This window comes from Ictidomys tridecemlineatus, chromosome 3, assembly GCF_052094955.1.
Source record: "Ictidomys tridecemlineatus isolate mIctTri1 chromosome 3, mIctTri1.hap1, whole genome shotgun sequence".
Taxonomy (NCBI): Eukaryota; Metazoa; Chordata; class Mammalia; order Rodentia; family Sciuridae; genus Ictidomys; species Ictidomys tridecemlineatus.
Genome location: NC_135479.1, coordinates 211,861,201 through 211,877,600, shown reverse-complemented (window position 1 = coordinate 211,877,600; position 16,400 = coordinate 211,861,201). Strand labels below are relative to the sequence as shown.

At 44.5% G+C, this 16,400-nt stretch overlaps 1 protein-coding gene across 8 annotated transcripts in view; it reads left to right on the top strand.

Moving 5' to 3' along the window:
- Dscam (DS cell adhesion molecule) overlaps positions 1 to 16,400 on the top strand; it is a 660,878-nt gene that overhangs the window by 422,949 nt on the left and 221,529 nt on the right. For all 8 annotated transcript variants that reach the window (XM_021725291.2, XM_078044665.1, XM_078044664.1 and 5 more), the window contains exon 10: positions 14,975 to 15,094. In XM_021725291.2, coding sequence (XP_021580966.1) covers positions 14,975 to 15,094 — 120 coding nt within the window. The remainder of the gene's footprint in view (positions 1 to 14,974; positions 15,095 to 16,400) is intronic.

Below are 16,400 nucleotides of genomic sequence, written 5' to 3'. Positions count from 1 at the left end.
GAAGTTGGACATGGACGTGGGAGGGGGACCCTGCCATGTTCAAGACTGGATATTCCACAGCTGCTTAGAGGCTTGTGGGAGAAAGCCAGAGCGGGAGGGGTCAGTTCCAGGGCAGGATCCTTGGTCAGTGGACTGGAGTCTGCACCAGTGGAGGGTGCCCACCATGGCGTGGTCTTCTATCCTGAACAACTATAAAATGGCACACAGATATAGGAAGAAGGTTTTCTGGCAGCGCAGCAGGCAGCCCAGGCTGTGGTCCCTGGGAGGGAACTGAAGAGCCGGGCTCCTGGATTTTGCTTGGGTCATTTTCCAAAATGTGGCAGAGGGATGCAGAGCCCCAAGAGACAGCTGAGGACTTGCTCGGTAGGGACAAGAGAAGCAGAAATTCAGAGCTCCCGAGGAGACTGGACGTCACCGGGGAGGTACTGGAGATTAGGGAGCTGTTCAGAGAAAGTCCTCTAGAAGTCCACACGGGGCCCCTTTACAGTATTAACTGAACGCCCTGTTCCACAGAGCAGATGACTCCCTGAAATCCAGCAGAGGTCACACAGTGCTTGGAAATGTTGGAATTCTGATTCCTGCTAGTCAGAACAGGGGACCCATGTGGAACTCAGTTGAAATCTCAGAAAGGCCACGTGCTAAGAGTAGGGCTAATCCACCTCTGGGATGAGGGCTACTGTAGGCCGGCCCTACAAAACCCAGAGAGATACTTAACAGGCTGGGGAACTTCTCCTGACCCTTAATTGTCAGTAAGAACAATATTCAACAATCAAAAACCAAACCAAACAAACAAATGATCCAGACTGCCAAGAGCGTAGTATATCCACAAATGACCTGAATGTAACAGAATATTATTATTGAATCTGTGAAGAAGCAAGAAAATGTGAAGCATAAGCATTAAAATAAGCATTCTAATAGATGCAGCAGATGTTGGAATTAGCAGGCAAAGTCTGAAAGCAGCTATCATAACTATTTTCCAGGATTCAGTGAGTGAAAAATTAGGGAATAGAAGGAGAGAAATGGGAAATACTTTTAAAAAGACCAAAAGAAATTCTAGATCTGAAAAATACAATACCTGAAGCTCTCTGGGTATACTTCATGGGAGGCTGAATGCGCAGCCCAAGATTCCTGAATTTGAAAAGAGGGCAAAAGAAAATATCTACATTTCTGCACAAAGATATAAAAGACTGAGAAATGTTATACAATATTTTGGTGAATGGGGGGCAATATCATATATATATATGGAATTAGAGTTTAAGAGGAAGGGCAGGGAAAATATATTTGAAAACCCTGTTGAAAAGCTTCCAAATGTGATGAAAACATACATCTGCACATCACAAAGATTAGTAAAACCCAAGAAGTAAAAGCACAGAGAAAGCTAGACCATGGCATATCATAATCAAATTGTCAAAAACAAATGGTAAAGAAAAAATATTAAAAAGCACTCAGAGAAATTATATTCATCATGGACAGGGGAATGAATTGAGAAAACTTCAGATAACTTGTCAGCAAAAATGCAAGCCAGGGGCAAATGGAACAGTGTCTTTAATGTCTTAAAAGGGCAGGGGCAGAAAACTTGTTAACCAACGTTTTGTAACTAGCAAAATATATTCATATGCACTTCAGAAATGAAGATGAAATGAAGACATTCAGACAAAAGTAGAGATAATTAATTGCTAACAAGTTTTGCCTATAATACATATTAAAGAATTTTTGTCAAATTAAAAGAAAGTGATTTCAGATGGAAACTTTGATCTACATGAGAAAGGAAGTCCCCTGGGTATGACAGACTTGTTGCTGAATATAAAAGACCCTTTATTTGCATTTTATTTTCTTTTAAAGATATTTAGGGAGCTTGGCATTATGGCTCACAGCTCTAATCCCAGTGACTTGGAGACTGAGGCAGGAGGATCAAAGTTCAGGGCCAGAGTAGGCAACTTAGTGAGACCCTCAGCAATTTAGTGAGACCTGTCTCAAAATAAAAATAAAATAAAAAGGGATGGGTCCATAGCTCAGTGTTGGAGAGCACTTGCCTGACATGCACGTGGCCTTGGGTTCAATCCCTAGCACCATACACACACACACACACACACACACACACACACACACACAAATTTACATGTGTAAACAATAATAACAGTTTATCATTTATCATGCGATTTATAACATTTAAAAATAAAATGTACAACAACAATGGCACAAAGAATGACAAGAAGAATATGGAGTTGTACTATTGTAAGGGTTTTTACAGATTATACATGAAGTAGAACAGTGTTATTTGAATATAGACCTGGAGAGTTAATATGTAGAATGTAAACTCCAGAGAAATTAATCAAAAAATGAAACAAAGGGTTACAATCATTATTCCAACAGAAGAGATAAAACATATATAACTAACCAGAAATGAAGGTAGGAAAAGAGATGAAAAGTAACAAGGAGGACAGGAACAATGGATGAAAAGGTAGAGGGTAAACTTAAAATCATATTACTATTTAAGAACAAGTGGACTAAATACACAAACTAAATTCACAGAGTGATTCAAAAAGTAAGATGCAAATACATGCTGCCTAATGCAAACACGGTTTAAATATAATGGCACAAATAGATTAAAAATGAAATGGTATGAAATTTAAATCATAAAAATGTTGATGAGATGTGTCAATATTAGGCAAAATACATCTAAGGATGGGGAATATTAGCATGAACAAATAATGGCACTTACAAAGACACCTGGCCAATGCACTGAGAAGACATCTGGGTTAGTGTTGTGTCTCTGTGATAGAATACCTGAGAAGAATGCGGAACAGAACAGAGGAACAGAAATCTATTTGGCTCACAGTTTATGAGGTTTCAGTCTGTGGTCAGCGGTCTCCATTGTTTGGGTTCTGTGGTGAGGGAGGACATCATGGTGGAAGGGAATGGCGGAGCAAAGCTGCTTGCCTCATAGAGGCCAGGGACAGGAAAGAGAGAGGAACATGCCCAGAGACAAAATATACTTTTCCAAAGCATGCCCTCAGTGACCCACGTCCTTCCCCTAGGCCCACTTGAGAGTTTCTACCACTCCCCGTAGCACTGGGGCCAAGCTGGGGCCAAGCCTGCAACACTTGAGCCTTTAGGAGTCATTCTAGCCCCAAACCATAACATGCCACCCCTGCCCCCAGAGTCTCATGCACATGTCGGATGCATTTATTCCATCTCATGGAGTCCCCAAATCTTAACAGCTCCAGCATGGCTCAGAAGCCCAAGTCCAAAGTCTCCTCTGAGATTCAAAGCAAACTCTTAGCTGTAAATCCCTGAAAACTCAAAACCAAGTTACATGCTTTCAACATTCAGTGGTGAGACAGAGACAGGGCAAACATTCCATCCCCAAACGAAGGGACACGTGCTAGAAAGGAAGGATGGGACAAGGACAAAACCCAGTCCAGGAGGGTAAACATTTCCAGCACCTGGGGCAGGTGATAGTTGGATGTAGATTCCAAACGTCTTGAGCAGCTTCACCCTCTGGCCTTGCTGGTTGTGCCTCCTCGGCTCTCTCTTGGCCTGGCTTTGCGCGTTACCTGTGGCTTTCCTTGGCAGACATTCCATGTTCCTGGATCTCCAGTTTCCTGGGGTCTCCATTGTACTTTGATTTTACTCTCAGAGCTTCATGCAGCATGCTCTCAGGGGCTGTCTTCAGGAATTCTTCCCCGTCCCATGATGACTGGCCTCCCAGACCTTCTTTTGAAATCTTGGTGGAAGCTACCATGACCCCACATTTCTTGAACTCTTCATTCCTGCAAAACCACCACCGTGTGGACAGGCCTGCTTCTGACTGCAGTATTATAGCCACGTCGTTTTGGACCATTATTGCATTGGAATTTGGGCTCCTGAACAGAGGGAAGTGAATTCTGGGGAACCAGTTCTTAGGTGGCCCTATGTGAGCAGAGTGCCTTGGTGCTCTCTTCTTGAAACAAAGCTTTTCAAAGGAGTTTTATACCCTGGAGTCTGTGATGGGTGGGGTCTAGTCAAATACTGAAATGCCTTTGGGGCATTTTTAGTACTTTTTCTGGTGCAAACTACTTGGTTTATTTTTAATGGCATTAATCTCCTTAGCAATGCTACCCTTGGCCCTACCTTACCATAACAGGCATGATACCAGTATGCAAATTTTTCAAATCTTTCTGCTCTACACTTTGCACTCAATTCTCACAGTAAATCTGACTAGGAACAACCAGTAATAACCATGCCTCTGCCTAAATTCAGTGCTGCCTTGAAATTTCCTCCTCTAGTTAATTAATTCATCACCTTCAAACTCAGCCTCTCATAAAGACCCAGGGAATGGTCAAATTTTGGACAAGTTATTTGCAATATTGTAAGACAAACTGGCTTCTACTTTAATTCCCAACAGAGTCCTCATTCTCTTCTGAAACTTCATGAGTACAGTCATTATTGTCTGCATTCCTATAAGAATTATGGTCTTCTAAACTCACTCTAGAATTGTCCACTAAATTCTACTTTACAACATTCTAGAGGTTTTGTAGCCCACATCTCTAAATCTTTCCAAAATTCCCTCTGCAAACCATTTCCAAAGCCTTATAAACCACATAATTAGGTGTGATCACAGCAAACACTCTGCTTCTTGGTACCAGTTTTCTGTGTTGGTCAGCTTTCGATGGCTTTGGGAAAATACTGGAGAAAAAAAATTAAAGGAGGAGATATTTCTTTTGGCTTACAGATTCAAAGTTTTCCGTCCGTGGTTGCTAACTCCATGGTATCTGAGCCTGTGGTGAGACAGTACATCATTGTGGAAGTTTGTGGCAGAGAATAGCGGCTCACCTCCTGGGAGCCAGGAAGCAGAGAGCAGGAGGAAGAGTCCAGGGGCAAGATGCAAACTTTAAGGCATTGACCCACGTTAGCCCCCCCCCTTTCTAAAGTTTCCAACATCTCCCAATAGTGCCACTAGCTGGGAACAAGTCTCATTTGACACATGAGACTTTGGGGAACATTCAGATACTAACAACATCAAAATCTGATATAGGGCAATTCAAAATGCATGATGAGAACTCTAATGGAACTGAAGAGACAAAGTAGTCAGTGATACGGAGAAAGCTCAACACGCCTTTCTCAGTAATTGGAGGAAAATCAAATAACATAATTGATAGTTATAGAATATTTTACCCAACAACTGTGCAATACACATTTTGAACTGAGCAATAAGAATAATTTGTGATGTTTGAAACTATAAGTTGCTTGTAACTTATTACAGCTTTCACAGTAAACATAGATACAAATATCACTATGACCCCTAAAAACACTAGTTAAAAAGATAACAACAAACTATTATAGATCAGGCCTAGATGTCAATTCCCAGCACTGCAGATATATGTGTGTGTATGTGTGTGTGTGTGTCTGTGTGTATAATACACATATAGTAGACATCTTAATATTGTGCCTTTCTTTATATGTATTCTGTATATACACACAGACACACATATATATGCTATTATTGACAATTTTATGTCACAGTATTTGAAAAGTTAGATCAAATGTTCAATGATTTGAAAGAAATGACCCGATTGACACAAGATAAAAGGGAAACATGAATGGCATACATCTATCATAGGAACTGAGCTTTTTATCAAAAAGTTTCCAAAGTAATTATAGACCCAAAGTCTTTGTGTGGAAATTATGATAAACATTTAAGAGAAAGATAATAGCATACTTCAAAAATTATCTTACATAATAAAGGAGAAAGAAGCAGTTCCCCAGTTGGTTTATGATATAGTATATTCTAAAATAATAATTTGATAAAGATATTACACAGAGACAAATGTGAACTATTATTTCTCATGAGTATGAATGCAAAACTATTTAACAAAATATCAGTATATTGAATTAGCAGTAAGCAAATGAATAATATATCAGGGGGAGGTAGTCTTTCTCACAGGAAAGGAATAATTCATTGTTCAACATCCATCCCTGATTTAAAAAACCCTCTCACAAACAAGTCATAGCACCAGATACTGGAAGGCACCTGTGACAAATGGCTAGCGTTTAGTGCTCTTTAGCCCTGTGATTGGGAATAAGTGTGGAGGACTTTGCCTTCACACTTCTACTGTTATACTAGAGGTCATACCCTTTGCCCTTAGGCAAGAAAAATAAATCTAATTTATAACATTTGTAAAGAAAGGCACAAAAATGACCTAGTAAGGATGAGGAGAGAGAAAATATTAAGATGTCTACTAAATGTGTATTATATAACAGTAAGCAACTGCAGCAAGTCCACAGGAAAAGTCAATACCCCAATCAACGATGGTTCCATAGACTAGTGAAAACAATTGGGAAATGAAGATATACTCTTCCAAATATCAGATATTTAGGGATAGATTTAGCATAAGATACAGTAAAGACTGCTGAGAAATAGGAAAACCCTAATCAGGAGCCCAGCAATCTTTGTTATAGGAATTACAAAAACTTTTCTAAAACTTATCCAGAAATTAAAAGAACCTAGAATAACCAAGTTATTTTTAGAGAAAGAGCAGATATGAAGGAGTTAAGCTCTCTGATGTGACCACAGGGGCTCATGTCCACAATAGTACCATTCTGACTTCAGAATCCAGTCACCTTTAAATAACTGTGAGTAAGGTCAAAGCCACTTTCCTGGGCCCCCTTTTCATTTTGGTGAGCAAGATGTGGCTAAAATGAGCGAACTGGCTAAGGACTGCTGCATACTCCTGACTCTCCAGTAAAGTCTTTATCTGTAATAATCCTTATTTTGTTTTCTCAGAAACTTCACTGTGACTTTCTTGTGTTTTACTTGCTAAGGGAAAAAAAGGAAGAACACAAAAAAAAAGCTGAGCTGTAACTCTTCAAAACATCGACAGGAAGTTAGAAATATATTCTCTTGTACTTTAAATTACTACATTTCCTGTTCTTTATTCCTCTATCTACCCCTTATTTCATCACTAAGCAACAAGGTACTCAGCACATCCTCCTAACTGCCAGGCCCTGGGACAATCACTGAGATGATGACAGTACCTTTGCTCTCATCAAGAGCTCCCAGTCCACAGCAAGAGAGACAGGTGACAGATCCCACAGGGCTGTAATCAGCTTCAGGCCCCGACAAAGGGAGGAGAGTAGCCTTCCTTAGGCTGGGGATGTATGAAGTGGGTTCCTGGAGGTGGGGGAGGGGTGAGGACTGGGAGGAGAGGAAGCATCCGGAAGGTGGGCTGCAGGGCCAGTCAACTGGAGAGAGGAGAAGGCACTCCTTTACCTGTGTGTGTGCGATGGTGTGCTTCTGTGCAGAAGGACGACCCTGCAGGACAACTCGGCTTCACATGACAAAGGCCTGTGTCCTAAGAGAGAGGTTGATAGGTTTTGGGCCTCTGTTAGGAGATTTTAACAGAAAAACTCTGTGGTCCATAGCACGGTGAGTCACACACTGAGGTAAAGTGAGACCCAGGAGCAGCGTGGGGGCTCTCCAGGTCACGTGGGGAGTGGTGAGGCTAGAACTGAGCTGCAGCTGAGGCTGTAACTCCAGGAAGGACAGGAGGGGAAGGGTTTGCAAGATTCTTTTCTGTACTTGATGACCAGCTGACCAGTCGATACATTTGATGATAAACCTGCCTGAGCTGCTGGCCAGGCCTGTGGTGGCAGGGGGAGGGTTACTTCAAAGCATGGATGTCTTCCTGGTCCCCCACACCCTTTTCCCTTGGTTCACAATAATTGGGACAGGGGGCTTTTGCCCCTGTGGTTAGCTCCTGTTGTAGGTGACAGCTCCCTTTACAACTGTAGCCACAGCCCAGGCAGAATTTCGACTTTGGATGTCCAGGTTGTTGATTTTTATCACTGCTTTAGCAGGGCGTAGACTGAGGAAGATCAGGTAGAGTTGTTAGGTGAAATTAAGACTCTCACTGTTTACCTCTGCTGTTTCCAGAAAGAGCACTGCATCTCACAGAGGGGAACTGAGCCCTCACCTTTGACATAACCTCTCATTTCATTCATGAAAAAAAAAAACCCAGAGATGGTTGAGGAAACACAATCCACATGAAGTAACCGGAATTTAGCAAAGACCTCCAAGGGGTTGTGCTTTAATCTTTAACTGGAATAAAGAAATGTTTCTGCCTTAGATGCTTTAAAGTTTGGGGACTGAGCTTTAGCTAGGAGGACGTGGAAACAGGATGAGAAGCTGGGGGGTCCTTGAAATGGCCTGTCACAGTGAGGGTGGCCGGGAGTCTCAAAGCGACAGGCTGTTAATTACAAGGCAAACTGAACTCTGATAAGAGAGACATCAGTGTCACAGAGCGCCTGGTGGGGGCCCTGATGTGCCCGCAGAGAGAGGAGGCCACACAGAGGCGACGGGAGGCCTTGCCACCAGAGGACCAGGCCCAATTGCTGCTTCTTTGTTTCCTATCTGACTTTGGGAACTTGACTTAACTTTCCAGAGCCTCAGTCTCCTTGGCTGTAAAATAGGGACGGTGAGAGTTTAACTACTACAGTTGTCAAGGCCGCAGCACCAGGCGGATGGCAGAACCCTCTAGTCGCTCTCCGTTTAATCAATGAGGGAAGGGAGGTCAGAAGCCCTTGGCCTCTTGCCTGAGGTCACGGAGCACCAACAAAGACTTAGAGGCTGCGCCCAGCTCAGAGGCAGCTCCTTTACCCCTTGCCATGGAGAAATACTTGCCTGAGTAAGACTGATGGAGACCACAGAGACCCCCAGACCAGGCATCTTGAGTAGGGAGAGACAGTTGTGGAAGCAGCGCACTGTGGCTGGCGGGCGAGAGGACGGAGGGCAGGCCCACCCCGTACACTTCCCTCCCTCCGTCCCTCTTTCCCCCGCTCCTTCCTTCATCCTCATCAAGATGTGGACACATGTTAGCTGGTGACCTTGTGTTAATCCCTTCGCCATCTCCTTATGTCCATTTTCTTCATCATAAAATGAGACGACTCCTAACGGGGCAGCGAGAGGTTAGGTGACATGAACATGCAGTTCTCGCAGTGCCTACTACAAAGTGGGCGCTTGGCAGTAACTCCCTCCCTGCTCCTCCCTCTGCCTCTTCTTCTCTTCCAGTCACGTCCCCACAGCTTGGGAACGTGACAGAGGGGACAGCACATGGACAGGCCATGGAGGAGCCCAAGTTGAGGTGATGGAGTCAAGGACAAGTGCAGAGCGTTTCTGAAGACACTTCAGGAGTTGGGAATGAGTCGCACCCCAGACAGAGGTGTAGAATAAATGGGGGTGCCAGAAGTGGAATCCAGGGCCTCATACCTAGTTGTTCCTGGTCACAGTCTTCCAATCTTGGGACATTACAAAGCTCAGCACATTTGTAATAGACTGGATCACCAGGAAGACTAATGAATATTTAATTTAAAACAAATCAACTGCTGTCATAAGAGAAATAGAACTAACAAAGAGCAAAATCACCTTAGCTCTCATGTACGGGCCTCAAGGCTCACAGTAACAGGGGACCAGTGATCTCAGTGATGTCATCCGCTGGGCCACCCTGGCATGAGTGAAGTCATTTTGAGAGGACGTGCTAGACTTAGTGGCAGGACACACATGCCCGGGGCCCTTCCCCCTCATGGCTCTGCACCAAGGGCGGAGGCTCAGACACCATGCGCCTGCTGGCTGGGACGCTGACGTCCTCGTGAGCTTTGCCTCTCATGTTGGCCTGTAGTTTCTGGGAGTTGGAGTTGGGAGCTGTCACACAGAGAAACACACACACAGTCCAAAAGGCTACAGTCAGCCCTCAGTTGATAGGAAAAAAATCAAAACTTCTATGAGGTGAGGCCACTGTCCTATTGCTGTGTTTATTAGCCCAATTTCTGATGTCATATCGACACCATCGCTTTCCTGCACTCATTCAGCAAGTACTTATTATACAGTTATTTTACAATAGATGTTGTTCTGGGGGGTAGGGATACCATCCAAGGCCTGACCCACGGAGCCCAGCTTCCAGTGCAGGAAAGAGGCAGTGCCCAGGCCCACCCACCGGGCCTGTGTCCACATGTGCCAGTAAAAGCACATGGGTGGGGTGACTGAGAGGGACAGGGACAGAAGTAGACCTGCAGATATGATGGACAGGGTGGCTCTTCTGACAAGATTTTTGAGTAGAGCCCAGTGCAGCAGTGAGTCCCAGGGATCCGAGGAAGTGAGTCCCAGGCAGAGGGACCAACAAGGACAAACACCCTGAGTCAGGAGTGAGTTCGGAGTGTTCCTAAGACAGCGAGAGACCTGTGTGCCCTGTTCTGTAAGAGGGGGAGGTGAAGGCAGAAGGCGGGGGCCCAGGTCATTGGCTCACAGAGTGATGGGAGAGCACTGGGTTTGGTGTCCCGTGTCAAATGCAATCTCATCTAGACTGACCCTTGCCGTCCTGGCTGAGCTCCCTCCAATGAAGAACCACAGCACTGACCGTCCCCTTCCTCCAGCCACACCAGCTGGCTTCCCGCCATTCTGCCCTCAGTGGAACCCAAGCCCTGTCCCTGTTTACAGCCGGGGAAGCCTGCGTCTGTGTTCTGGAGGTGTACAACCCAGGAGCCATGAATTCCACTCATGAAACAGGCAAAGAGTCTGCGCCTAGAGAAGTGCCTGTCCTGTCCTACGTCTATCACTCCTCCCCTGGAAGCCACAATAGAAACACTGCCCCAGTGCCATCCCCAGGTCAGGCTCAAGGTCACCCTACTTTAAACAACCCTCACCTTCGGCATCGTCAGGCTCACTCTTCATCAAAGGACCCCCTTGAAACTTCAGGAACAGCCTGCAGAGTTTTGGGATTGTGGAATGCTTGTCAGTTTGCTCATTTGGGAAAACAGGGGTGCTGGGAAATGTGAAGGTACTTAAGATGGCTTAGGAGAAACACATGGCAGGAAGGAGCTTCAGTGCCTCTTGGGGACGTGTGGCATAGGATGACTTTAAGCAGGGCAATCCCATCGTTCTATTGATGCCTCAGCAGGGTCCTCTGGGCTCCTGTGTGGAGACTAGACTCAGGTTAGCAGTCTGGCAGCTAGACAGGTAGGAGGCTGAGACCAGGTAGGAGACCATACTGCCCTCGTCCAAGCTTTAGTTCTCCTGAGAGGAGAACGTGAGGTGCAGACTGGCTGCAGATTACTTATTCAGGATATGATTCACGGGTCCCCCAGTAAGAGAATGGAAAAGAAAAGGAGAAAGGTTAAGTAAAGTTTGCATTAATGAGCTAATTGCTACTGTGGGAAGTTGGGGCTCATTGCTGCTGAGAATCTTCAGAGGAATCAATAGGACAATGAGTCTCAAGATGGGGTTTGGGGACCAGCAGCCTCAGTTTCACCTGGGAGCTTCCCTGGACTGGAGGATGGAGAGGCAGGGTCTCTACCCTAACTCCTGGCCCTCCCTGATTAACAGTGGTTTCCCACCATTTCTGGATTTTACTTCTGAAGTTGAGAGAATGACTAAGGGAGTGGAGAGAGATACTCCTGCCCGCTGTGCAGGATCCTGGCCAAGTGTGGGGAGCTGTCCATCCCAGGGTGCTGAAGCCAGTGGACAGAGGGTGGTACTTGACCACACCCCCAGGCTACCCACTGTGACTTGGCATGTGGACGTGGAGATGCAGGGAGTTTGAACATGTGTGGTGCATTTTCAAGAAGGAATCATTAGTACCTGGTACAAGAGATGAAAGAGGGCCATTGGAAAGATAAGTCTCAGCTTACTTTCTTAGGGACTTTGATTGATAGTGGTGACAGGAGCAGGTACCATTTTGTAGGTCTGAGTTTGAAGTACCTGTGAAATGTCTGGAGGATTTGGTGGTCTGTCCGCCACCATGCTGAGAGTAGGTGGACGAGCCCAGGTGTGCTGGCAAGATGGGAATAGGGTTGGAGACGCAAACTTGAGGAGCAGGAGGATGATGGAGGGGATCCCCTCTGTCGTGAGTCAGTGAATTAAGAGTTGTTCTGGAGAAAATGCTGGGAGGGGCCAAAGGAAATGACTTCTAGGATGTGAAGCACATTTAGGTACTTAGAAATGGTCCCATTTATTATGAGGGGACTCCTGGGCAGCTCCAAAAAACCTTCTGGTTCAGGAAATAGTTCTTTAACAAAAATTTCCACTGCTCTTAATAACCTACTGTTTATTTGAAAAGTATTGGAGACTTCATGCATCTCTAGAGGCTTAGGGCAGACAAGAGCATGCCATGGATTCCATATCAAACACCCTTTCTTCTCTACAGTTTCGATCTTTTCTGGTGATAGTTTTTTTTTTTTTTTTTTAAGAGAGAAAACCCCCAAGGGACTGTGTGTCTTTTATATTCACATTAGGCTCTGGGTGGGCAAAGAAGACACACTTAGCAACCTAACACAGACTGCTACCAGGGATCTATCTAGACTGCCTGTTGCTAGGCAAACTCAACTCAAGAATGTCCCTACAGACGTGTGATATGAGTGCATCTGGTCTCAGGTTGGCTCAGTGGGAGAACCTAGATGATTCCAAGCTCAGAATTCTTGTTGTAAGTTCATTTTATTGAAAGGAATCAACATAACTGCTAGTACAGGAAGAGACACGATGTAGGTTCTGACAGTCTTCTGTCAACTTTTAAAGGCAAGGAAGATCACCTAGAGAGCCCTCTTTTCCTTTATGGAGAGGGTCAGAATGTGGCTTATTCAGGCACTTAGTTTATTTTCCTCAACATGATCTCAAGTGGCATGATACATGAACTGATAATTCAGCTGTGGATTATTCTCCTTGCAGTAACGATTCGGAGGCCCATTTATTACTTTATTAGGCTTTCATGTGAACATGGAGCTTGTTGTGTCTGAAGACAGAATTTCAGTCTGAGAGCAAAGGGGTTCACAGACGAACTCCCAGCTACTCCTAATGGAGTGGTTTCCAGATATTCTACCAATTTAGTGACCATTTTCATCTGTATTTCTTTATACTTATAGTTTATTAATGACTATTTCCCACAGAGAACTCTTTGATGAGTTTTAGAATCTTTTCTATGGATTAGAGCCAAACTGAGGGAGGGATCATGGATGGATCATAATTATCCTGTCCATGACAGACAGGATGAAGGAAACTGCAGGTCTGCCTTCCATCCTGGAGAGAATTATTCTAGAACCATGTTTTAAAATTTGTCATCCACCCTTGAGGTTAGTGGATGATTTTAATTAGAAAATTTTCTCTGTATAATCTCTATCCTATTTCCTAGAAATATTTTCTTTACAACAAGGAAGTCACCTTTTGTTATCTTATTGTAAATATATTTACATTTTATTGAATGTATTTGTCTCCGACTATCATCTACATGAAGCAAAATTGCTCACTAGTTAAGCAATATGCCAGAGACCTATTGACTGTGTAAATTACTTATTTAATTGGCGAGTTGGGAACTTTGTTCATTAAGGATGTGTCAAAGCTGGACATACCTATATTTACTAAATGAACTAGCATTTCGACCTCACTCTGAATCTACCAACGACTGTTCTAAGAACTTTCCTAATCTTAACTCATCTGATCCTCAAAACAATTCTATGAAATGGCTGCTGCAATTATCCCTAATTTGCATATAAGGAAATTGAGGCCAGCAGACATTTTATAACTTGCACAAGAGGTGGCAGAACTGAAGGCCAAGGTGCAGGTTCCTCCTGGCTGTGTGCCCCGAGCCATGGTTGTCTGTGTCAATCTAAGCGCAATGCTTTCTTCGAAAAGCTGTGCTAGAAAGTTTCAAGCATTTTTTTGTTCTCTCTCTCTCCCAAAGCATAGCCATGAGTTGGTTCTTGTGTCTTGATTTAGTTCCCCCCTTGGTTATTTTCGGCCAAATGGTCTTCACGTGACTCTCGTCACTCTGACCTACTTCTGAGCCCAGCTGACTTAGATCCTGACCCTCTCCCGAGTCAATGATGTGAGAGCTGGAACTCCTATCAGTCAGCAGCACAGAGGCCCGTGTTTCTGTCTCACGATGGAGAATTGTGGTCGTTGCAAGGTGGACAAGTTCGCCTCAGCAGGACTGTGGGATGGAGGGAAGAACACTCACTGCCAGGTGTTCCATACCCAGTGGATGGAGCCCTCTCCTCTCACCTCATCCTGCCTGCGGGTTGACAGTCTGTCCCAGGATGAGCTCTGTGTCTGCTGGGAGGCACCCACAGAGTAGGCACTGCCAGGTGCCACTTCTATAAGACTTTGTACCTTCTCTTTAAGAAAAGCCTCAAAGACCCATAGAAGCACAATCGTTTATCTCAGAGGCATTTCCTGTCCCTTGGCAGGTGTGCTGTATGTGAAGCTCAGGGGCATACTTTAGCTAGGGATGGATCTTTCCAGCGCCTCCCAAAATTCACCAGATCAATAGTCACCTAATACACCATTTTTATAAGGACACAATGAAGTCTTCGTGGCACTCACTCGAGCTGGCCTCCATAGCCCTACGTGGCCCTGAACAGTGCTGACATCAGGAATAAGGGCTCACGTGCCCCCCTGAGGTGTTCAGGGAAAGTTCAGTACCATGCTGTGCCCGCTGCTGCCCACAGCCAGTGCCTATTAATTACCCAGGTCTTCTGCTTTAGGAAAAGCAGACACCAGATGTTCTGAACAGTTCACACCCAAGGGAATACTTACCCTTGACTCTCACTCCTGGAGGAGCAAACCCATTTTGTCCCTGTAGATGGCGGTTACAGTTCTATTTTCCATGGACTACATTCCTAAAGATCTCCAGGAGCACAGAGCAACACCAGAAGGCCCGTTCCCATGGTCTGCCCTCCCTCCCACGGTTAAATGGCCAGTTTTCCCTAGTACGAAAATCAAGACAAGAGGACCAAGAGCTCTGTCCACAGAGGCTCACTGATATGTACGGAGACCTGGCCAGCGCGACATCGCGGTTCTCACTGGTCTCCAACTGCAGACACTAGTTCTGTTTCCCATATACGTAAAGCATTCTTTGCATTCGAATGTTCATAGAAATCATGCAGTGTGGTAAATCGTGCCTTCAGTCCGTTGTGGTCTCGTCTGAATGACTGCCAATGTTTCTCTTTTCAGTTCCTCCCAAGTTTGTGGTTCAGCCCCGGGACCAGGACGGGATCTATGGCAAGGCCGTCATCCTCAATTGCTCGGCTGAGGGTTATCCTGTCCCCACCATTGTGTGGAAATTCTCAAAAGGTACCGAGTTACTTGATTTACTTGTTATCTGCTAAGCATACAGGCTGTTCTCTAGAGATGCTTCCTGCAGGTAGAGTGTGGTTCTGTCTCCCCCGAGTCTCAGGTGTTTTCACTCAGACCATGCAAGTTCATGACAAAGTGTCCTTGGAAAGACACCCCCCAAAGGACATCATCCAGGTAGGCTATTCCAACACCTGGGAGGTGACTATCTGTCTACCTGTGAGTAACCGTGATCTGCTTGGAGACCACTGCAAACCTGCACATGAGAAGCTTCAAGGGTGAATTGTCAAAATCATGCTGTCCTGGAAAATTTTGTGCCCACTATTAAGGCATGAGATTAAATAATGGAAGAAAGTCAAAAAATAAAATCATTGGCTGGCACAGTGGCACAAGCCTGTAATCCCAGTGGCTCAGGAGGCTGAGGCAGGAGGCTGGTGAGTTCAAAGCCAGCCTCTGCAAAAGCAAGGTACTAAGCAACTCAGTGAGACCCTGTCTCTAAATAAAATACAAAATAGGGCTGGGATGGGGCTCAGTGGTTGAGTGCCCCTGAGTTCAATCCCTGGTACCAAAAATAAATAAAATGAAATACATTAAAAAGAAATAAAATCATTAATTTTTTTTTGAAAATTTGCCTGGTCACTTTAGAGTAGCTGTTTGAGGTATGATCCCCTCGCCTTGGGTGATGTTTTTAAAGGCAGTCCTATTGTGACTGGCATTTAATATTATTTTCTAATGACTGGATAGAGTTTAGATTAACACATCCGTAAGTACACTTAATTATCTGTTGCCTGAGCTAAGATTGAGTTCAAGGACAAATTCATGAAGGTCTACTCTTTCTCATATCCCTTCTGGATGTGGGTAGTTTAGGATCAGCTTTCTATTCATCTTTTTTTTTAAGTTTTGAGTTTGGTTGACATATAATTATACATACTTACGGGGCACAATGTGATGTTTTGATACATGTTTGCATTGAGAAATTATCTAATAAGGCTAATTAGCATATCCATTGCTTTAAACATTTCTCATTTTCTTTGTGGTGAGAACATACAATATCCTCCCCTCTAGCTATTTTGGAATGTACAGTAAATTGTTGCCAACTCTGCTCGCGCTGCTGTGCACTAGGACACCAGGATTTAGTCTTCTTGTTATCTAATTTAGCAGCGCCCCCAGCCTGCCCTCCCCAGCCTCTGGTAGCTGCTGTTCTACTTGAGATTACTTGTATTTGGGGGGTTCCACCTATCAGTGGAAGCACACGAGATTCCTTCTCTTCAGCGACTTCACTTACTATGTCTTCAGTCTCATCCAC